The 23,883-nt window shown below is 36.5% G+C and overlaps 1 protein-coding gene across 1 annotated transcript in view; it reads right to left on the bottom strand.

Moving 5' to 3' along the window:
• brinp1 (BMP/retinoic acid inducible neural specific 1) overlaps positions 1–23,883 on the bottom strand; it is a 121,197-nt gene that overhangs the window by 58,648 nt on the left and 38,666 nt on the right. The window contains exon 2 of the mRNA XM_088940623.1: positions 22,883–23,150. Coding sequence (XP_088796749.1) covers positions 22,883–23,100 — 218 coding nt within the window. The 5' untranslated portion in view covers positions 23,101–23,150. The remainder of the gene's footprint in view (positions 1–22,882; positions 23,151–23,883) is intronic.

The following is a 23,883-nucleotide window of genomic DNA, read 5'->3' on the forward strand; positions in this document are numbered from 1 at the left end:
ATTCCTCCAAATCATTTTACTACACATAGCTGAAATATATGCTACAGCATAGTGACTGTCCAAAATTCAGTACTGAGAGGCATAAAATAAGTACTTTTCTTCTTGTTAACTGGTGATTTGCTTGAAATCTCAGATGACTTGTCTAATCTGGAACTCCATCTTGGCCATTATCATTGCATATACAGTATATTCTATATATTCTGTCTCACAGTTCATTAAAAAAGCCTCTTGGCTACATGAGTCAAAATGCATGTAGGAACCTAAATAATTAATTAATTGTATTGAAATGTAGTGATTCTAAGATTATAAAGGGCACAATAACAAGCAATATTATAAAACCTTTTGTATGTGATACCTTTATGTATGTGATATATTGCACATCTTTATTGAGCTTGAAACCTTATTTAAATCTGCCAAACTTGTAAATTAAGTCTTCCAGCTCTTCGGTAAAGCACATTTAAAAATCTGCATTAACTCTTTACATCAATAAATGTAAACTGTTAACATCACAAGCATCAGAGAAGACTACCATTACATTACCCTGATGTGCACTACTGTGATTCGTATGCCTTTTCAGATTATCAGCTATCTTTATTTTTTAATAATACTAATACTACCAAAATACCAAAATGAAGCAACATTTCAAGTGTAATTGAGATCACAGCAAGGCATACTGAGAGTTCACCATATTTTTTTCCGCAACCCAGTGGTCACAAATGTAGACATATAACCCAGCAGAAACAAGATGACCAAGTAAGAAACCCCCAGTAATATAATTTGTGTTACAGTATTTTTTATCTGTAACCCTAACCAACAGACTATTTTCCAGTGAACTATTCATCAGTGAGCTTTTTCCCTAGACATCACAAACTACAAAAGCTTAGTGCTTTTTCCTAGACTAAAACTAAGTAATCAGATTAAAAGTAATTCAGCGTTAAATTGAGTTCCTCTTTCATAGTGTAGCGCAGGTATTCACATTATTGGCACTTCATAGCTTTTACATATTTCTTGAGTTTTAGTATTTGATACTTTCTGTCATACAGAATCCTTTGACAGCTCCTTGAGGATATAAAGAATTTCAAATGAATGCAGTGTGACAAAAGTTGCCTTTGCTCTGTCACGGACAATGCAGCAATAGTATTTAAACACAAAGATTTCAGGTGCCAGAATCTTAAGCAGATGGTTTGCAGCTGCTGATTGCTTCCTTTAAAAGTGGTCCAGATCAATAGGGGGGGCAGTTTTTATAGCAGCCAGCAGCCGTATCAGCCTGCAACTCACAAATGGCAACCCACTGAAGCTAAGCAGATGTGAGTCTGGTCAGTACCTGGATGGAGACCTCCTGGGAAAAACTAAGATTGCTGCTGGAAGAGGTGTTAGTGGGGCCAGCAGGGGGCGCTCACCCTGCGGTCCATGTGGGTCCTAATGCCCCAGTATAGTGATGGGGACACTACACCGTAAAAACAGGCGCCGTCCTTGGGATGAGACGTAAAACCGAGGTACTGACTCTCTGTGGTCATTAAAAAAATCCCAGAGCGTTTCTCGAAAAGAGTAGGGGTGACAAATTTCCCATTGGCCTTTACCAATCATGGTCTCCTAATAATCCCCATCTATGAATTGGCTTCATTACTCTGCTCTCCTCCCCACTGATAGCTGATGTGTGGTGAGCGTTATGGCGCACTATGGCTGCCGTCGCATCATCCAGGTGGGGGCTACACACTGGTGGTGGTGGAGTGAAGTCCCTATTACCAGTAAAGCGCTTTGAGTGGAGTGTCCAGAAAAGCTCTATATAAGTGTAAGCAATTATTATTATTATAGAGATGAAAAGATGAATGTAAGTCTAGGTATACAAGTGGAGAGCTGCGTCATCACAAGGTGCAAAGGTAGAGGTTTTAAAAGGTAGAGAACAAGTAGGTTAATTGGCATTGTGACTGACAGGGCACTTTCTGCAAGTGAATCAATAAATGAGATTGTTGGACAGGTGTAAGACATGTCTGAACAACAGGCAACTAATGACGTCCAGCAAGAGCAAACAGAGCCCAGTTAGAACGGGGGTATAGTTGGTATAAAAACAGAAGACTACCAATTATATAGTGCAAAGGTCTGCTGCTAAACCTACTAGGCATACATTATAGGCAAGTGACAGGTCTAGATCCTAGAGAAGTCAGCCAGTGCACATCCTACGGAGGATGACAATTGGAAGTGATGCTAATATTTATCTCCTATTGTTTAGCAGAGACATAAGTGGCCTAAAAATCACTTTACAAGTGTACTTATTCCATTTCTAATTGGAGAAATACAAAAAGCCTATTACAGTCTGGAGGGACAAGATGGCTCTAAAGACAATTTACTGATAAAGTGTACAGTATGCATAACCTTCTTGTTCAAAACTTCAATACATAAGGTGTCTCAGCATGATCATAAATGCTGAACCTAATCTGACCAACTAACTAGAAAATGGTCAAAACCCATATTCAACATTGCAAGAAAGATGGTTGAAATGTGAACATGTACTTAAGGATCTACTGTAGGACTGTATCTAATGTAATTATCTTAGACCTCTTTTTATCCAAAAAGTAAAATCTATATCATGACACCTTGCAGTAAAAGTGGGAATGGTGAACAAAAAAAATGAACAAATGTAATACTGCTATACAGTACATATGGGAAGTAGGGACAGATTCCTGCAAGATGTCCACAAGGGTAGTAACAACAGAGCCCAGAGACTAACAACGAGAACTCCTGTTGTCTACCAAATGAACAGACTATTATAAAAACAGCAATATCTCTTTACCAATCATGACCAGATTAAGAAAACTCAAGAATTTCATCAAAAGAATGATAATGAGCCATCTCTTGCTCTGGATAGGTGCTGTCATAGATCCTAGTGGTCCTTATCTTCACAGACTTGAGCTGCCTATCATAGGGGAGAGAAGTATACAGAAGTTGGACAGGGTATGAGGGTTTGGTGAGGATCTTTAGGGCTTTGGGTTTCAATCTAGAGAACAAGAGTGAGTCCACAGAGGAAAGAGGGTAACCTATGGGTTTGGAGGTGATATACTGTACACTATTCTCTCTAGCTGCTTCTTGTCCTAGGCAGAGGTATTTCCAAAGCACACAGTGATGGAGAAGGTCAAAACACTCTTAATGAGAGATCTGTAGAAAAGGGACATTACTTCCTGTGACACTTCAACGTCTTTAACTGTCTCAGGAAGAACAGGCTCTGGTGAGCTTCCTTGACCATAATGGATTATGTTTATCTCCCATTTTGCTGGAGCGCTGGAGATGGTGGTACACAGGAGCTTACAATTTTCCGCCAACTCTGCAGTCTGACCATTCATATAGTGGGGAGAGTACTCCCTTGCTTTGCCTAAAGGCCATCAAAGATTCTCTAGTTTTACTGACATTTAGTTCCTGGATGTTTAGGATACACCATTCAACTAATGCAGCTACTTCATTCCTCTATACTGACTCGTTGTTCATGATGAGCCTCATGAGTAGTTTGAGTATCAGTGAACTTGAACATTTTGACTGAATCTGAAAGTGAAATACATCAATGTGCATGCAGTAAAGGAGCAGTGACAAGACACAGCCCTGAGGAGCTCCTGTGCTCATGGTGAGAGGCTTAGATATAGTATCCTTCAGCTTTACCATTGGATTCCTATTAGTAATTAGGTGGAATGATTAATGGAAAAAGATACAATATTCCTGGGCTTCTAGACAAAGTGCTCACACTTTTCTTTTTCTGAAGGGAACATCTTCATAAGTTGTTGAATGAAATATGCAATTTCTGTAAAATACTTCAAACGTAATAGACCAATATAACCAATAAGCAATGACTAATTGCTTTGCATTATATATTTCAGAACGCAACTTCAGTAAATAAATGTAAATCACTTTCATGAAAGTGTCCATTAATAAGGAGCTTGTTTGCTATTTGTGCCTGAAGTCCCACATCCAACTTCATTTTCTTGTAACCAACCTCCTCATCATTGTCAGTCCCTGGTTTATAGAAGGTTTTATACAGGACTTTAACATATCCATTCAGAACGATTTATATAAAATAGAGAGAGGATTATTCATGTATTTTTAATTTTAAAAGTCTCACAGTATTAACAAAAGACATTTAAAAGCTTTTCATGCCATCCAAAAATGGCATCTCCAAGCAAAACCTTTTCAAAACATGTCCAAACACGTCCTGCTAAATCAGCAGAACCATTATCCAAGCTAATGAAAGTACCACTTTTCTCACTGAGACGCCAGAGCAAAGCAGTTACATTAAGGCAAGAAAAAACACAAAACCATACATTTTTCTGGAGCTAAAATACAAATTCAAATTTACATCAGCAAGTACTATTTTTACAAGGCAGACAGGCCAGAACATCTTTAAGATACAGCATGTTGTATTGATTGCTCAAGGTTTTTATACAGAGCTATTGAAATGCATTACTGGTGAGACATTTTTCTCTTATGTGTTTTTGGGAACCATGAAATATGTGTGAATTACTCCGCAAAAATGAAGGATCTTCATCTGTAGAGAAGAGTAAAAAAAGACAGCAGTTGGATTGCACCACTGCAAATTCAAATCCTCATTTTTTCTGTTTTGTGTACTGAATATAACTTTTGTAGATAAATGCAAAATGCCTGCATATAGATTAGGAAGTAAAATACATAATAACCAGAAAGAACTGAGTGGAATCAGTCTTGACAGATTTGTTTAAATGGTTCAGAGAGCAATTATAATGCAAAAAAAATGAAGAAACTTAGTTTGAGAGTCATGGAAATGGATAAATTTACTCTGTTGGAAATCACTTTTTTGAACTAGTCTGTACCACCATAAGAAAAAGCTGGCACCAGGTATTTTTTGCTATTGAAAAAATCCCTGTAGCGCATAAAGAATTCGATTTCCCTGTTTTATCTGGCTGTCAGTGTCTATCTTGCACTGGTTATGCACATAGGAGATGTCTGAACAGTCTTCTTGTCTAAGTCTTATATTTCTGAATTCAGAAATAAAGTCTTGAGTTCTGTGTCTTTTTTCTTTCATGTCTTAGTGTCAGTTTTTGCCAAATGTCTATTTTGCATGTACTGCACCACTTTTATCCACAAACCTGCAGGTGCATATCACAGGAAAAAAATCCAATGATATTTAGTGAATAATAAAATTAAAGCTCATTGCTATGTCTGCACAGAAGTGACACAAATGTCAGTCAGTAATAGCAGGATCCGTATATTTTGCTGTATCTTTGCTTTGCATTTATTGAGTTTACTCTGCTACTATTCAGATAAGGAAAACAGCTTGAGTAGGGCTGCGCTTAGATAGTAAGCCTGCTGATGAAGGCTTTCTCCTTGCACTTTTCTTCCCATTGAAGAAATGCTCTTCACTGAAACACACAAACCTATAGGAAATTGAATGAATAAAAAATCCAGCTACTGGAAATATTTACTGTTTGGAGTGACTCTGTTTTATACACTCTGTGTACTTGTGTCTTTATTTACATGAATCAGAAATGATTATGAATAATAACACAAATAGCTCTGGCATGTTCCCAGCAGCTTTTAAAACTGCTGCAGTTATACCATTGCCTAAGAATCTAATATGGATAACCTGAATAATGTTCAGTCCATATCTGTCTGTGTTGTGTAAATTTTAGAAAATGTGGTTGTGATGATACTAAATTGTCTTCTAATTGTAAATGTTCTTATTAGTTTGCTTAGGTTAGAGTCTGAGATTGGTTTGGTTACATCTGCTGTTCCAATACTGGGCTCAATACTGGACTCTCTGTTATTTAGTCTTGGTCAAGACCTAAAAATGGCATGGTTTGAGTTTCTATGCTGATGATGTTCAACTCTTTGTCTGCACTAAACCTTATAGCATGATAACTGTATCAGTACTCTGATTGCACTTCTGATGTAAAGGTGTAGATGACCCAATTTAATTTGCATCTTAAAAGCGATGAGTTCATGTTAATGGGTTCCTCAAATTAGTTATGTAGGTATGTAAAACCAATGCATTAAGCTTCTCATATAACAGCACTACTTGACTTTTATTGAGAATTAAGAATGTGACCTTCAGCCCTGGATTGACATTTGAATTCTGCAAAATATTTTCAAAACATTGATATTCCTTAGAAAGTTTAGAAATATTATCAGGTTGTGTCCTGTGCTGTCTGTACCCAAACTGGAAAAACTGGTTATGTTTCTTCAAAACTGATCAGTGTATTGCTCTATCTGTAGAAGTCAATATGTTCATAATTCAGCAGGTATGATAGTAGCTAAGTAGATAATGTGCAAGTCCCGTAGAAAGTGCACAGTAGATAATGCACATTAGTCCCATCTTGGAGTCCTTGAACTGGATTTCTGTCAGGTTTTGACTGATTTTAAAATCGTTCTGCTTATATTCAAGGCTCTACCTTAGGGTTCCACAATCCTGGTCCTGGGGGGGACAGTGTATCTGCAAGTTTTATATAGCTATTTAAAGCAGCACCACCTGAAGCGATGGAACTGTTTTAAATGATTCAGTTAAGCCCATAATGATTCAGGCTAATATGAGCATAGCTGGACTTAAAACATGTAGACACATGACCTTCTAGAGCCACTTACAATACATTTATTTTTTTATAACCTGTTATAGCCCTCAAGTACTATGGGGCATACTGTGTACTGGGACATTCACATTACCCTGCAACAGGGTGGGTCTGTTTGTGGAGCATGCAGTTCTACAACATTTTGATAAGATGTGTATGATGCAGTTGCAAGGTGTATTCACAGATACAGTACAATACTGTCTGTGGAATGAAAGAGAGTAGAGCTGTTTAACAGTCATTATGTTATAGGACCCACGGGTATAGTCTGTTGCGGTTTATGCGTATGCTTTTGCTTGTTCATTATGTTTACATCAATGGGATTTTTAGGGTAACCATGGGTCTAGTGCATGTAATCATCATGGACCTGTAGTAGCCAGGCTTTGTGATGTCAATTTCAGTTGTAAAACTGACAGAACCCCCAAAAGGTCAACATTCTACAACTTCTAAAGTTCTTATACAGTATGGTAATCAATAATTCCAAAAATACTTTTTAAAAGTTAGAAAATCTTTACAACCCCTTTATTGAGCTTTTGCTCTCACTAGTGTTAGTGTTATAATATTGTATATTTTCTAATATAATGCAGTATAAAAGGTATTATTTGCTGTACATTATGTGCTTTTATGCCAAGTGGTACAGTAGATTACTTCGACTGGGGGTAAGCCTGGAAACTGTTTTTGATTTTGAATGGAACTGATAAAGGCTCATTTTGATTCCATCTTATCCTCCATTTTAATAATCAGATTTGGTTCATGGGAAACTGCGCCTGTCAGATTCCTGGTGAGGACGAGTGTGTGGGTGAATGTGTCTTGAAAAAGGGCAGCAGTGTAACAAAATGACAAATGTGTTTACGTTTAAAACAGCAAGTCCATAAAAATGCTATGTAATCACGCCACCTCATCTAATCGGCATATCAAAACTCTCAGAGGCATTATGCTTGCATTATGCTTTTGCCCTTACTCATTTTTATTTTCCATTTACTGCATCTGTACTGACGCATTTCCATCTGCACTAGTCAAACAGTTATAGTCAATAATTTAGACAGAACTCAGTCAAGTCGGCTGGCTTCATTTGCCCAAAATTATGTGTTGGCAGTTATTGTAACATTATTTTAATGTAGTATGGTTTCCTTGCTGTTAGTACTGAACATTTTCCCAAAATGTGCAGGAATTAACATTAATTCCTTCATTAAAAATTTCATTCTTATAACATTCCTATCTGTAATATCTGCGAGTTTTGAGATGGTCCTTCTGTTCAGTCTCAAAACCCGACCCCAGGCCTCAGACATTACATGAAAATAAGAAGATTTCTTATTTCTGAACATCACATCTGTTTTCATCTTGGGATGCTAATTTAGAATCCCGCCTACACTCTAAAATTAGTCGGTTCTTAACCCTGGATCTGTGCAAAGTTTAATTTCTCAACTAATTGCCAGTTTTTTTCCAGGCAGTAATTAGCTAATCCCTAAGTGGCAACTGATTATTATAAGTTTGCAATGGCTGTAGTGCAATTCCTTTGCTAACATTTTTCTCTGATGTTCACAGTTTTATTCCAACTGTAGACGAACAACACATGAGGACCCATAAAAGAATTTAACCTATAAATTTATTTTATGAACCTGCCCTTAAAACATCCACTTTACTTTAAATTTAAGTGCTTCTTCATCTCTGTACAGTAACTCAACATGAATTGTACATGAAAATGGGTTACAGAAACACAGGAAACAGTACATGCTTCAGTGACACACATGAGTGTTTTTTTTTACACTGCTAGGAGCATTGGCTACCAATTATTCTTAGTCTCCTTGGTTTTGACCTTTTAGAATCCTGATGGCACTTTTACTCTAGTCTTGCACACTTGTGTTGAAAGTACAAGGTCAGAACGAATAAAAAATCTTTAACATCAGGTTACCTCATACAATGTGCAATCTCTAACCATTTCAACTGAGTCATGGATTTCTTGCATTATTTTTCAATAATAATGAAGTAAAGGTTAGGGATCTCAATCTATTTATGGAGAATTGTAGGTTCAAGTTCCCAGTGTAGATACTGCACTTGTACCCTTGAGGAGGTACTTTACCCTCATGACTCCATGTTACTCTACTGGTATAAATGTGTAATAGCATTCTTGTGCTTAAATATTTTTACTCAATTCTAGAAAAACTAGTAAGCTCTGGAAGAAGAGTGAATAATGAAGACATGTCATTTTATTTGGCCATTAGACAATATTCAAACTGTTAAAAACACAAATTAAAACCCCAAAGGTTGATGGCTGATTTCTGAATGACCAATACAAGAAAACTCTGACAAAATACCACTCTCAAATGAAGATTTTTAATTAATGTAGACGGAGCACAGATGTTTTTATAGGCTCTGACTGCAAATGGAAACAAAGTAATATTCATAGACAGGACAATTCATAGACAAATGCCTAACATTTGTGGAAATGTGTTCTTATCTACTTTCTTATACCTCCTTTCTTTTTCTCTGCTTAACATTTGAAAGCACAGTTTGGAAAGACAGAAATATGCAAATATGCCTGTATCAGTTTTAGGCTGTCCTGTAATCCTGTCAGACATGAGATGAGGTAACAAGTGTCACTTGCAAGGGAAGAGATCAGAATGAAGAGAGCACTTTACAGACTGCTTAAAAGGGTGGAGGATTCAAAGACAGAAAAATAGTATATTGAGATGAAAATACAGGGAAAAAAAGATATTAAAACTGCCAAGAGAAAGACAGAAAAGAATATTTCATATCGTAATGAAAACAATTTTATTTTTTTGATATAATAGAAAAAGAACGGAGTAAAAAGCTTAGAATTGATAATTGAGGATAATCAATAGCAAAAAAACAATGAAATAGTAAATGTAATTAATAATTCATGCTGGTTTTCACAAAAGAGGACATCAATAATGCTCAACGTTATAAAAAGGAACTTTTTTATAAAAAGCACTGAATAAGTTCAGGATAAATGACATTGAGGTTCTACAAGAACCTCAAGGTAAGCTTAAAACTAATAAACAGAGATAGCACTGTACAAGTGGTACTTGAACATACCCTGGTATGGTAGTGAATGGTAGTGGGGATGCAGTGGCATAGTGGTTAGCATTGCTGCCTTGCAGTGCTCTGTATGTATCTATGTTTCTGTTTATGTGTTTGCCCTGCAATGGATTGGCTACCTGTCCGAGGTGTATACTATATTGCGCCCACTGCTTGCTAGGATAGGCTCCAGCTGCCCCGTGACCCTGAATTGGGAAAAGCGGTTAGAGAATGGGTGGATGGATGGAGGAATGGTTATAATAAACTCCTAATTACTGTAGCATCTTTCAACTCTTGGTATGTAAGCTCTACTCAATGATTTGAGAATTATAAATATAACATCAATTCATAAAAAGGGGACAAAACTCGGCAGCCTTTCAGTTAGCACCTGATTACAACCTGGAAAGTCCAGCAGGTCTGATATTTTAGCTGCTGAAATGGTTCAACTAAGTCATTAAGGTTAAGACATATCTAGATTTCCAGAAAGGTTTTGAGATGGTTCCTCAACAAAAGATGAAGAAACATCATCTTAAGGGCATAGCCTATAACTGGATAGACTTAAACAGAGGTGTACTGCAAGGATCATTATCAGGTTCCTGGCTGTTTTTATATGCAGTATATAAATTAATAATCCTTTGATATACAGTATAGTAGGATCTAGACATTCGTGAGAGTTTGGTTCAGATATCTGTCAGACATTGCCAAAATCACATATAACCACCCCACAGCATATACCCCTATGTTGTTGCATAATGTACTACAGTATATAGCTTGTACTGTAAGATTAAAAATTATATGATAATTAAAGCACTTACGCATTGGATCTAAGATAATTAAAATATCTTTGAATAACAAACCATAGTCATCACAAACTTATAGTAATCAGCTAAAAATAAACAACATGAACAGGACTCCTTCAAGAAACATCAAGATGACATTTTAGTTTCACCTATCTACCAAACTACCAGTAAGCAAGATTGACCAAAGGGCTTCCTCTAATTTGTAGCCTTTCTACTTTCCTCATATTGAGCATCTGCTCCCTGTATCAGAGTAGAAGTAATGTTTTAGTTCCAGAAAACTGAAACAAAAATCACAAGAGAAACAGAACATGAAAGTAAAGTGTAACTGAACCTGTGAAGCTGAAATCCTGAAGTGTATATCAGCTATTTCCTGATCCATGTGCTGAATGGCTTAAATTTGATTCCTTTGGTTTTCATTTTGAGAATCAATCTTTTAAGATAGACCTTGTCAATTAATTAACCTTCCTTTTCTAAAATCCTGTCAAATGACATTGTTTTCAAACCATTCTTCTAATTTATCTCTAACAATCATCTGTAAAACTTAATCTGCAACATGAGTGATATGTGATTTCCTGGTTTAATTCTGCCCTCCTTTTTATACAGTAGTGTTACATTTGCAATTCTACAATACAAAGGAACTGCAAAGGAGATGCAGTATCCTAGCAAGCAGTTAATGAATATCATCTCTCATTTCCTTAAGTATAACTTGTAAAATACAAATCAAGGCCTCTCAACCAATGTCCTAAACCCTGGTGTCTTCTTTTTCAACCTTTCAGTCTTGTGCCCTTTCACAAAGTCTACCCTTTGACTTTTGTCTCTTTATCTTTAAACCAATCACCATTAAACCAATAGGCATTTTTATAGACCTTGAATTTTAGATAAAAGCATCAGCAAAATCATTTAAATTGTAAAATAATTTAATTTGGCTGTCATATCTTTTTCAATATTTTGCCAGGCTTGTTTTTTTTTTAATTTATATTTACAGTACATTACGATCCACTCTGGAAAGGCTATTGACTCTGTCCCCTCAGATTATTACAAATGAAATTTAACTCAATAGAAGCTAATTGTTATTGCTAAATGTTGTTCAAGGCTTGCATTTAAATGTACAACAAAGCCATTTTCATAAATTGATTAGTTTCAGCCTGATCAATGTGCAATGTGAAATAATAAATAAGCCTATAATTCATCATGAACAAGCAGCACTGGAATTATGATTAAAATTTTGAATTTTTTATAGCTTGCCAGGCCATAAACAATATTATTAAGAAACTAGGCTTAGTTCCAAATTCAGAAATGACTATATACAGTGTGCACCTGCCAACCATTCCATTTCTTACCATTTACAGACAAGGTTACACTGCCTGTTTGTTTGCTTCCTATGTCAAAGTGCATATTCACCAACCATAAATGGGAGAACGGGAATAATGGGGAGATGGAAAATTAAATTACCTTAAATTCTGAAAGAAGTCAGTAAGATATAAAATATTCGGATTATTCTCATTTGTGTCAAATACTCGTGAATCTGCAGAAACGAATCCATGCTTTATGCGGGTGAGTGTTTTTAAAGTTGAGTTTTTTCATCAAAACAGTCGCGTTTATTGCCTCTCTGAAATATTCATAAGGTCCTGTCTTTATGTTCTGCATGTTGGCCGAGATTGATTGTGCTGCTGTTGCGCCTTGCTGCCATCAGTGTCTGTAAGAAGTATCCACATTAACAATTAGGCTACAGTCAAATGTGCTGAGCTTGAAATGCATAAATAGACCAATAAATTATTTCTGAAGGTTCTCGGAGTTGAGGAATCGTTCTCAACTTTGAAATCTGTTGAAAAATGAATGCTAACTGGGGATTAGGATGCCTTTCTCTAATAACCACGATGAGTTGTTATGGATCTCATTTTCATAGCTGTGCTCTGTCATTGTTTTACTTTGTCAGATCATTACAGAGTTTCACCCAACATATTAATGCAGTGATATGATTTTTCATTCTTTTATTATTTCAAAGAGAAATGACTCTCCATTTCAGTGCTAGTACTGTATTGTTTGTTTCCATTTTTTTCCACATGCATAACATCTCATTTGAAAGTATCTTCTTTGCTTCATATTTGAAGGCCTGTGCTGCGTGAGACTCATAGTTAATGAGCTTAAACAGTCAATATTATACATTTCATGAACAAAGCAATAAGACTGCATGTCACCATGTTTCAGTGAACATTTTCTATTTCAGATACTAAGTAAATGACCAGAAAAAAAGATTAAGCTATCTGTTCCTCAACATCCTGATACATAGTGAGGATTAGGTGGACACTTTGCCCAAAGCTTGCCCTAAGGGAAGAATGTTACTGAATGTGACTCAGTAAAATGCCTCTACAGAATTGTCACGAGGCACCCACCTTGTTTCACAGTTAAACTGTGTAAGTGACAATAACTTGGGATGACTTTCTTTATCTAATTTGAGGGATTTTGGACAGCTGTAGAAAAGTAACTTTTGTATATACTTCAGGCAATGGAACAGTGTTTTAAACATTAAAAAATGATAATTGAGTAATTTTACAGAGCTTTGGTTGCCTGTGCTAAGCTTGCACATGCACCTTCAAAGCATCTAAACTTACAGAGATACAGAAAGAGCCAAAAGTTTCTCATTTTAGAGCATTAAGGGTGAATAATAGCCAAGGGATTCCTACTACGCTCTTGGAAAATATGGTTAAGTCCAGACTTTATAGATTTTTATTTCTGAATTAATTATAATTGACTGCAGCAGGCCTTCATTTACTGTATGGCTCTTCACAACCTCACCAACAAGAATATGACATCTGTATAGTAAACATTTTCGATCCACTTTTCAAAGAAAAAAAAATAGTCTCTCTCAGGATTTTTGTATAGTGCTTGTTCAAGACATTTAAAAGGAGCCATTGCCTGAAGCGAATAAGCAAAATGATTAAATGCAATAACGAGTTGCATCACCTAACATCTGCTCTCAAGTGGCCACCCTTGGGTCAAAATGTCAGCTGTTTGTACTGGAACACTGCATCTCTATTTCAAAAACGTTTTTTATAATGAATATTTCTTGACTTTAGTAGCAAACACATTTACTGTTTATTATTTCACATTGGGGAAACTCATCAGATTCAAACATGATCTCTTCTGAAGTCATAGCACTGCAACAGAAATGAACAAAACACCTGTTAAGATCAGGCTCCGTATTGCGCACGGACCAAGTCACCGTAATTTATTATTTCCAGACATGAAGGGATTTCATGTTGTTTAATACAGTGTGTTGTTAATGAACATAGTAAAGATAAAATCAGCACAATTAAGCATAATGTCTCAGATTTTATACTGTCTGTACTTGAGGCTATAGGTGGGACCTATAGAAGGTTTGCTTTTTCCTGAATATGCAGATACAGTATGCTTTCCTCTACTCTATGTTCCCAGTAATCATGCTAAATAATAGTTATAAATTTAGTCACTGCAGAAATCTGTCTCGATCAATAAGCCAGTAAATCAAAAGTAGAGGCCTTGGGGGGGGGGTGAAGAAAAAAGTTTATTTGTAGATGTTATTAACCTGCCATAAAAGACAAAGATCCCTAAAATGGAAAGAACTGTTTTGCTGAAAGAACATTAGCTCATTAAGCAATCTTAAATAATCTTGCAGTATACACACTCAGCTATTTGAGTTTTTGTGTTCTAAAAAAGGCTGTGTAGTATAATATGAACTAAAAATGTGTTTTATAAAGGTATGCAGTATGATAATACGAGCAATTCTGACAGAAGATGCATCAGTTTACGTTCTAAAAGATAAATTGATTAATTTGGAATTATTATTAGTGATTACAAAACTCTGAGTAATTGTAGAATTAATCTGACTTACGAGCTTTGGAGGAGCCATGTAAGAATTTAATGCTTAAGACAGATACACACAAATATTATTAGTAGTATTACACAGTACTCCTAAGATTACCCAGTTAAACTATGTATATAAGGAGAAAAACACCCACAAACGACAACATTCTTTGAATGTATTCTTATTTTATCACCTTGGAGTAATATGACTTAGATCTATGATCTAGATTCCCACAAAATATGAAAGTGTGAAGAGGTGTTAGCCCAGTGCCAGATATGACATAGAACCTTTCAAATACAGTAAATGCAGACCCTAGTCATTCAAGTTTGTTATTTACGCAACCTACTCCACACATGCACAGCAACAACAAAAGAAAGAAATATATAATATTAAAGAAAAATTGAAAAGTCATGATCGCATAAATATTCAAACTCTAAATGTGGGGCAACAATTCAATTTCCTGCAGGACAATAATCAATATGCAAAGCTATACTGAATACGAATAAGAAAGTGATTGTCCAATTCAGAGCACTGACATGAATCATATTGAGATTCTGTGGAATACTTGAAAACTACTGTCTAGAAATGATTCTCAAGCAACTAGAGAGTGCTTGAGCAAATTTACCAAATCTATCAAAAAGAATGGACAAGCACTGCAACATGCAAAGTTGGTAGAAATTTAGCCAAAAAGTCTTGCAGCCAACAGTAATAAATATTGAGTTCATAGGGCTGAATACTAGTTCACGTTCCTGAGTACAATGAAATGCTGACTTGCATGGTTTCTTCACATGACAAATGACATAACAGGTGATGTAAAAAATGACATACAGTAACATTGACATGGAAAATGACAACAAATGACATCACAATTCTTGGAGACAGGAACAGGGTAGCAGCAGTCATTTTAACCAGCATTTAGATAGCAGCTCATTGGAAAATTCAGCAGTGGCATTATTTTGAGTTCAGTGCAAAACAGAGCGGGTGTAAGTAGGAATAGAAGGATTTAAGAGGTGGAGTTTAGGAGTTTTATGGCTGTGGGTTAGCAACTTTCTTTTTAACCTAGAGGTCTGGGCTTTTATACTCCTAAATCTTCTGCGAGAAGGAAGAAGAGAGAAAAGTGTATTCCCAGGATGGTTTTGGTCTCTGATTATATTATTCGCCTTTCTGAGGCAGCATGTGGTGGTATGCATACTGATTGCGTATCTATGCCATCAATATATTTAAATGGTTTTCTTGTGTCTTTGTTGGCATTTACTGTAACTTTTCTTACCCTTGGAAGTCTTTAGTTGGAGCGTTAAGACTTGGAAAAATTATATTTAGGTTAAGAAATGTGTATGCATCATTCTATAATTTTACAAAGTGGGACACCATAGGATGAGATGGAATGCTTTTGCATGGCACTGTAACTGATTTCAATAATATATTTGTTTTTGTTCAGTTTTGGCAGTAGCTAAGATATCACAAGGGATCTCTAAAGCAGTCGAGAGAAACTATTGCTACAGTATATAATTTGTGCTCTATTGAAAATAGAGAAAAGGGTAAGAGACTTCAACGGGAATGGCTTTGTATAAATGTGCCAGGGTGAATCTGCCAAAGAAACAGAAAGCTACAGATAAGCCCAAATTTGAACAAGTCGACAGAGTTCACAAGCAGGTTAAATGTGCAAAAGGGAATTAGCAGAAAGCTGAGTGTGAGGGAAAAAAAGAGCCATGTGAAAGCAGCTTTCCTCTTACTGTTCTTTCTGTTGTTTCTGTAGCCTTTGATTGTGAGCTATACTTGATTATCAGACACACTGGCTTTCCTTGCAGTGCCCAGCACACAATAATCTTCCTGTTGAAAGGCAGTATACAAAACAGATCATTATACAGGCTTTTTATCTCCTTGCTTGGTAAATGAAAGTAGTCTATGCCCTTTTAACTCTACTGCTCAACACTTATTAGGGATACTCAAGCAACCACTACTTTAAGTAAGAGATACTGTATTTTGATCACTATTTTCTGGTTGCTACTACTTCTTTGTTGAATACCATCTGCATGCATAATCAAATAACTCTTAGATGCAATTAAAAAAGCCCACCCATACCCAACCACACAATCTCTCCATGTTGTCCTAACCAGTAATGAATACACTGCATTATGAGGCATATAATAATAGGAATAACCAAGGAAAAGCAGTAAAATGTATTCTATAGCATTTTCCTTTCTGCACTTTTGCAAATCCCCACAGCTGATGTTTAGTTTTTTCTTACCCTGATTGAAGAAAGTATGAAGGGTGCTCAAGATATCTTGTCCACCAGCTACCTAATCATATTCTGAAAAGGGAACAAAAGCTGCAGGGGCTAATTAAGTCTTTTTTTCCTGCCCATTTATCATATTGTTTAATAATGATCTTACCACCCCTGCTGTTCATGATTCTTAATAAGGACTGTGTCTAATTAAATAATTGAGCATGGCCATTAATAAAATATCTTATTACATAAGGGGAAAAGATATTTTATGCTGAAAAGTTCACTTGAAAAGTGGAAAAACCGGATTGATATCAATAGCATGCACTGAAAGAAAACACTGTAAACACTAACACTTGAGCCTGGTAATCAAAAATAATGTCCCTGGAGGGTCTAATTATTCTATTCCCCCAGCTGTCTGAGAAAAGAAATAAAGTTGCCAAATGCTTATTTACTCTTGCTTTGGATTAATATTCAAAGATTATTTATTCGTGCTTTCAGATATGACATGACAGTGACATTGAGTGTCTGTTATGCAGATTATTTTTGTTTGGCTACAGGTTGAAAGGGTTTAATTTAAAGATGAGTAATTACATGCAAACTGGATCACAAGTCTAAAAATAACCAATTTACAAATCCTTCAACAAATATTGAACAAATCTACATAGACTAATGATATATTAACTCAACTATTATTTATGGTCTCTAAACAATCTTTCTCTAGAGATATAAACCTGGATATACTGCAGGTTTAAAATAAACATTTATCTGTAGCATTTGATTAATGTAGTATTTGATTAATTGGATGTCAAAGACAGGTGGAGAGGCAAAAGAAAATGAATTTGGTACAAGCCCATAGTTTTATAGCATGATAAGTAATATGACTAGTATGCTGCTATGATAACTTTGGAGTTAAACCTCAGTTTTGCTTGTTTCTCTTTCTCTTTCTTCCTTCTTTTATTTGTACTCATTAAATATCGAAGTTGGCAGTAACACAGAAAAGGGCTGATTCTGTGCCTATTATTTTCCCCTGCTAAAAGGAATTAAAAGGATTTAATTCTCATGAAGCAGCCAGAATGGCACTCTGCTGGACAGCACAATGAAAAAGCAGGCAGAGTGTGTATGAACTGCAGTGGAGGCTGATTGCTGTGAAAGGTGTGGACTTAAACATACTGTAGATGTCGTCTATTCACTAAACATTCCTGAAACTGGACTTCGTTTTAAGGTTAAGTACTGAATACTGTAGAACTTGTTGTTATTGACCTGTATGACCACTCCCACCATAAGGCCAGCAGCCATATCACTCTGCAACTCACAACTGGCAGCCCACTGAAGCTCAGCAGGTGTGAGCCTGGTCAGTACCTGGATGTGAGACCTCCTGGGAAAAACTAAGGTTGCTGCTGGAAGAGGTGTTAGTGGGGCCAGCAGGGGGCGCTCAAGTAATGCCCCAGTATAGTGATGGGGACAATATACTGTAAACAGGTGTCGTCCTTCGGATGAGACATAAAACCGAGGTCCTGACTCTCTGTGGTCATTAAAAATCCCAGGGTGTTTCTCGAAAAGAGTAGAGGTGTAACCCTGGTGTTCTGGCCAAATTTCCCATTGGCCCTTACCAATCATAGCATCCTAATAATCCCCATCTATGAATTGGCTTCATTACTCTGCTCTCCTTCCCACTAATAGCTGATGTGTGATGAGCGTTCTGGCGCACTATGGCTGCTGTTGCATCATCCAGGTGGGGCCTAACACTGGTGGTGGTGGAGGGGAGTCCCCATTACCTGTAAAGCGCTTTGAGTGGAGTGTCCAGAAAAGCGATTATTATTATTATAATTCAAGACATGGGTTTGCCAGAGGGAAGTGAGCATGACAATAAAGTTGGTTTCCTGAAAACAGCAATCCCTTCGTGGCTTTCAAATTTAGCACTTAGGAACGAAGTGTGGAAACACTGTATTTCTGGAGATTGTTCTCCCAGAAGCTACGATAAGCCCTGAGTGCTCAACTTCAAATTCTACACTATCTTGATCGACAGCTCATTTTGAAAGAAAGCAGGCAAACTGCTCTGTTCACTTAGCTGAAGGAACTGTAATGTTTTACCTGAATTACAGCTAAGTGACAGCCCAGCAAAGACACACCTTTGCAGGATTGAGGAGATCACTGAGGGAAGCAGGTATCCAGTCTTTTTTTTTCTGTATCCCACTGTGCTTAAAGCCCTCTAGGCTGGCAGTCAGTGTCAGTTTACTGTACATCCGCACAGGAGGCAGAGGAGTTCATCTGATCCGAAGGGACTGCCTCTTCAAATTTTATGCGGTGACAGTTTTTTTAAAGACAGGCATGCAAGTCAGATCAGACATTTTTTTGCCATTCTCTAACATTTAATTTAATTTTCTTCTGTGCCGCGCGCTGCGTCTTGTTGAAAGTGACTTTTGGTTGTACGCCGTGTGTCAAAGGAGTGACATTTCCTTCTGCATTTACTATTTCATCCACAGCCAGACCTGACCCCTTGCATTTGTACTAATACTGTCTCTATATATTTTAAAACCCTTTTCTAGATTAACTAATATGTATTCTTTCTAGTAGTTTGGATGAGCTGTAATTCATTACTGAAGAGGGTCTTAGCTCCAGCTGGAGGAAAACCACACCCCATTCAGACTGCAACATACTGTATGCTCAGGAGGCCATAGGGGTAGATGTATCATTGAGAACAGCCAGCTAATCTCTCTCCACTCTGGCACCCAGCCAGTTTCTCTTCATTTACAATTCAATATTTATTATGAAAATAGGAAACATTGGATAAAAGAGGAGGCCATTTGGTCCATCTAGTCTGATTGGTAGTTTATAGTTAATTGATAGAAAGACCTCATCCACTTGTTTCTGTGAAGATGCCAGGGTATCAGGTTCAACATGGTTGGCTAGCTTGTTCTGGATTCTCCAACACTTTGAATACAGAACTGCCTCCTTTTCTCGGTTTTAATGTACCTCCACGTAGTGTCATCTAGTTTGTGTTTTACTGTTTATTCCAGACTGACACTGAGGATTTAAAAAAAAAAGTTATTAATCATGTTTATCTTTTTTTTTTCTCTTGTTGACATTTCCGTAGTTTCTTCCCAATCAATGCAAGGAAAGCTGAAGCCTCCCATACAACCTATTCTTGTGCATATATATTCTTAATTACCTTACACAGTATAGTGTTCAATTACAATACCATTAAAAGCAGTATTTATTATCATCTGCATATGGTGGTACTGTAATTACCATCTGTATTTGGTGTTTAAAATTAGACCAGTGTTCCCTTTACACATTGAAAATTGCATTGTAGCCTCACAAATATGCAATAAATTATGACATAAAGTTTAGAAGAGGCTCTTTTTTTTAGGCTCTTCCCAAAAAACATGGCATTTCCACTCTTTTGTTTTCCCTAATCTTCCCCTCACAGGTAATTCCCCCTTTTCTGCTTCGCTTCGGAATGATAAAGTGATTTATACTCAAGCAGATACTTTAATGAAGAAGTTTTCACTTGTGCCAGGATTTATTCTCAATATAAGTTCCCTGGCACATTTGTTTTTAACTTGCAGCTTTGTTCTGCCTACGGTGTCCCCTTGGGTGAGGGGAATGGGCCAAAATTTCCACCTATCATTTGTATCCTTTCTTATGCTCTTATGAGAGTTTTGCTACCCACACTGTGCACAATCCATCATCTGCTGAACTTGAGGGGTAAACCAAAGTGTTTAGCTTTCTCTATTTCTGCTTTTAATACAGGATTCACGCGATCATTTAGCACCTGTCAGCATGTTACAGATGGGGCAACATTTGAACTACTACAATTTTGGCATCCAAAATCAAAATCATGGTATTGTCCTGAGATTGTCGATTTCTGAATACAGATCCTTTCTGTTTGTCCATTATTCTAAATAAGAATATTCCCTGTTGACATGTAGCACTCTTGATGGATGATATGTCTAAACTTGGCCTCTCCCAGTTGGTAGAGGTGTATCTGCCTGGTTGGTCTCATCACAGTTAACAATATGTCACTGTTGTCCTGGCATCATAGGATCCTTCCCTATCACAATATCATGATATCATTTACATGGAGCTTTCTACTGCTTGGTTCCATTTTGCTTAGTTGGGGAGATGGTGGAGATTTGATGCAGGTTGAGTAGAATCTTTTCTATATTGTACTCCCAATTTTTTGTTTACGTACTTTAAGGGTTGGGACTTTAAGGAAATACTGACATTTTGTTCTCTAACAAAGGTTTAAGTGAATAAATACTGGATAACTTAATACTCCTTATAGCTCCAAATGCACATACACATATGAATGAAATGACAGGAGTTTGTAATGACAGGAGAATGTAAACCACACACTGAGAATGCCTCCTTTCATTTGCAGCCCTGCAAATAATCTTGCCATGCAAATGTAGTTTACAAACAACAGAGTCAAAATGAAGACTGCAGAAATCCAGGAGGGCTGAAGGAAATAATCTGGGGAGGGAGAATTTGTTTAGCAAAAACAAATCCGATGCTTCTAAGCATATAGGCAGTTTGCTGGAGCCCTGTGTGGCTAGAAATAAGAATCTCAGCCCTCTCCTTCCAGTGAGATGTGCTACCGAGATCCTTTTTTTTTGCTTATTTGTACAACCTTGTCAGACATGTGAGTAAGATTTTAAAAAATACGGAGGTGGAGGATAATAATTTGAATCTTTGCTGACTGTTCTTCCTTGGGCTTCTGTCCTTCAATAATTTAATATACATAATCCCTTCGGCTCTGTCTTTGTAAATAGGTGGAGAGCACTGAACACTGGAAATCTGTAATCCTGTTATTAATAGAATGTCTCTTCAAACATGAGCTCATATAATTATGATGGTGCCACGGCAGTGATTCTGACGATATTAAACGATTTCTGAAGATCATTGCATTGTATCTAGTTATAACTCCAGGTGTGATGGTCAGCTAGTTAAGAGCAGCATGTCAAAAGATCACACAGGAGACTAAGTGCCTGGCAAGCATTCAACACATTATTTTACAGGTTCCAGCTATTACAAATAAATCATAGCTGATATTATTTCTTAGCTTTTATTGTGAAAAATAAAAAAATAATAATACAGAAGACAGGAATTAATCATCTTTGTGAACTTTGTTATATTATCTTCATCATATCTTTGTACATTTTCTAATCATATACCTGGACAAATAGAGGTTTAACTGCAGACAAGCAGATACTTTGCATGATGAATTTGAGATTTTGATTCCAAACTTGCAAATGCAATGCAACAGAAATAAAACTACTGAATCAAATGCCTACAGATTTATCACAAAGAGCAAATATAATCCTGGACATGGTAGTGAGCCTGTCTTGAGTATTAGTTATTACTCCTCGTATTAATCATTTCAGATTCAGCCTAAAGTTGTCCAGAGTCCCAAAAAAAAAGCACTGGAAACTGAAGCCTACAAGAGGTGAATTTATACCATAAATGTCCTGCTTATAAATTGGTCTCCAGATCATTACTGAAAACAAAAATGTTAAATTACATGGCAAAAATAAAATCCAGTTAATTACATCACTGCTGCAAAACTTAATACAGGACTCAGCTTTAAAATGTTTACTTCTGGCCAGTTGGGCTTATTTCACATGGAAAATAACTGAGTTTGCAGAAGGCTTTAAAAAACATTTAGATATGTCACGAAGGCTTTTGAGAATTAATGTAAATCTAATTGATTTTCATGATAATAGGTGAAAAGTTAATATATAAGAAGATTTGCAGGAAGATGTTCTTCTTTTAAAACCGTATTTATGTCCCCCTGATTTGTTTTTGTAGCAATAGCAAATAGAATCAGATGATGACAGTGCTTTTAGTTGTTCTGAATAGGTGGACTAAAGGCTTCAGGAAAGAGAAAGAGCCCAGTAATGTGAATGGTAATAGGATTTAAAATTAAGCAAATGCTTTGTCCATTTTAACACTGCATGCTGTAATAAGGGATTTGACCTTCTAATGGATATAACTAAGTAAGAAAATGTAATAACATTCTCCAAGGAAAAACACTGCGCAGATAGTAATAAAGGCCTCTTCTTGTTAGAAAGCATGGGCATATAAGGACACTCCACAAAACCATTAACCAGAATACTCCTTTTTAACAAAGACACAACATCTGGTTTTTAAGCAAGAGGTTGATGGATCAAATGTCCAGCCAGGAAATGAAATATTATCATATTCTCTCATCGTATAATGAAAACTTAAGAATTATCTCACAATTAGAACCAATTTTGCAACAGAGCTCTCCTCAGTCTTAATGGTTTCCTAGTAAACTGCATTGTAAGTTTTTATAAAACCCCATTAATGATAGTCATATGAAATAATGGAATGAAAACACGGCTTAACATTTTTTAAAGCAAACACTTACCTATAGATTTTGTATCTGGTTGTAAATCCTTGACGAAATCTTTCCACAAAGGAGAGATAACCCCGAGAGTGGTGGAAAGGCCCGCGGTCAGAGATGAGCCAATCAAATTGCTTGGAGACATGTTGCTCGGCAACGGATGGATCCTGGCGGGAAGACTGAACTGTTATATGGTCCCATATAAACAGGAAGTAGATGAACTCAATAAACCTCCAGTTCATGCTTTTCTTTCAGCCGCTCTCTGTTCATTCTTGCTCCATTCTGTGGAGACCTGAGAACGAGAAGAAAGACAGAAATACAGGACTTCAGTGCTCCGTGAATTAAACTGCAAGGACACTTCTTCACAAAAGTATCAAACCCTGTTGAGCTTTAACACAGGTTTAAGCATGAAGTCAGGCTTTACCTTCTAATGACTATACAGTTGAAATGACCTATAAAGGAGGCTATTATTTTAATGTAGAAAAACTGATTGGTATCAAAATAGGTTTAGGCAATGTGTTGTGGCTACTGTGTTTTATATTTTGCATTTATATGTTTTTTTAGAAAAAAGTGAAGAAAATTAATGGAAAGATAATGGCACAATTCAAGTCTAGTATATAATATATATTACCCAATTTGGTTTGGTGGTTTGGTACCCAAATATTTTCTAGTTATCCCACTGCATTTTTCCAACAAATTACATCAGTCTCAGATGAACACCATGGACCAACATGGAACAAATGCAACCTTTCTAAAGTGCTTGGTTACAAGTATCAAGACAGTGGAGGAAGGCGGTTAGACAGAAATTCTACTGATAAAGAATTCTTTTCTTCACTTTGGATCCTTTGATGAACTACCGTGATAAAATGCTCTGCTCCTAATTTTTAATTTTTGCAGCTTGTCAACCCTTATTCCAATGAGCACATTGCTGTGTTCTCAATAGCCACATTTTGCATGTACTGTATAGCTACCAAAGCCTAAATGGAGGAGCACAAGATCACAGAATATTCCACTGTTACTCCACA

This window comes from Atractosteus spatula, chromosome 23 (assembly GCF_055471065.1).
Source record: "Atractosteus spatula isolate fAtrSpa1 chromosome 23, fAtrSpa1.hap1, whole genome shotgun sequence".
Lineage (NCBI taxonomy): Eukaryota > Metazoa > Chordata > Actinopteri > Semionotiformes > Lepisosteidae > Atractosteus > Atractosteus spatula.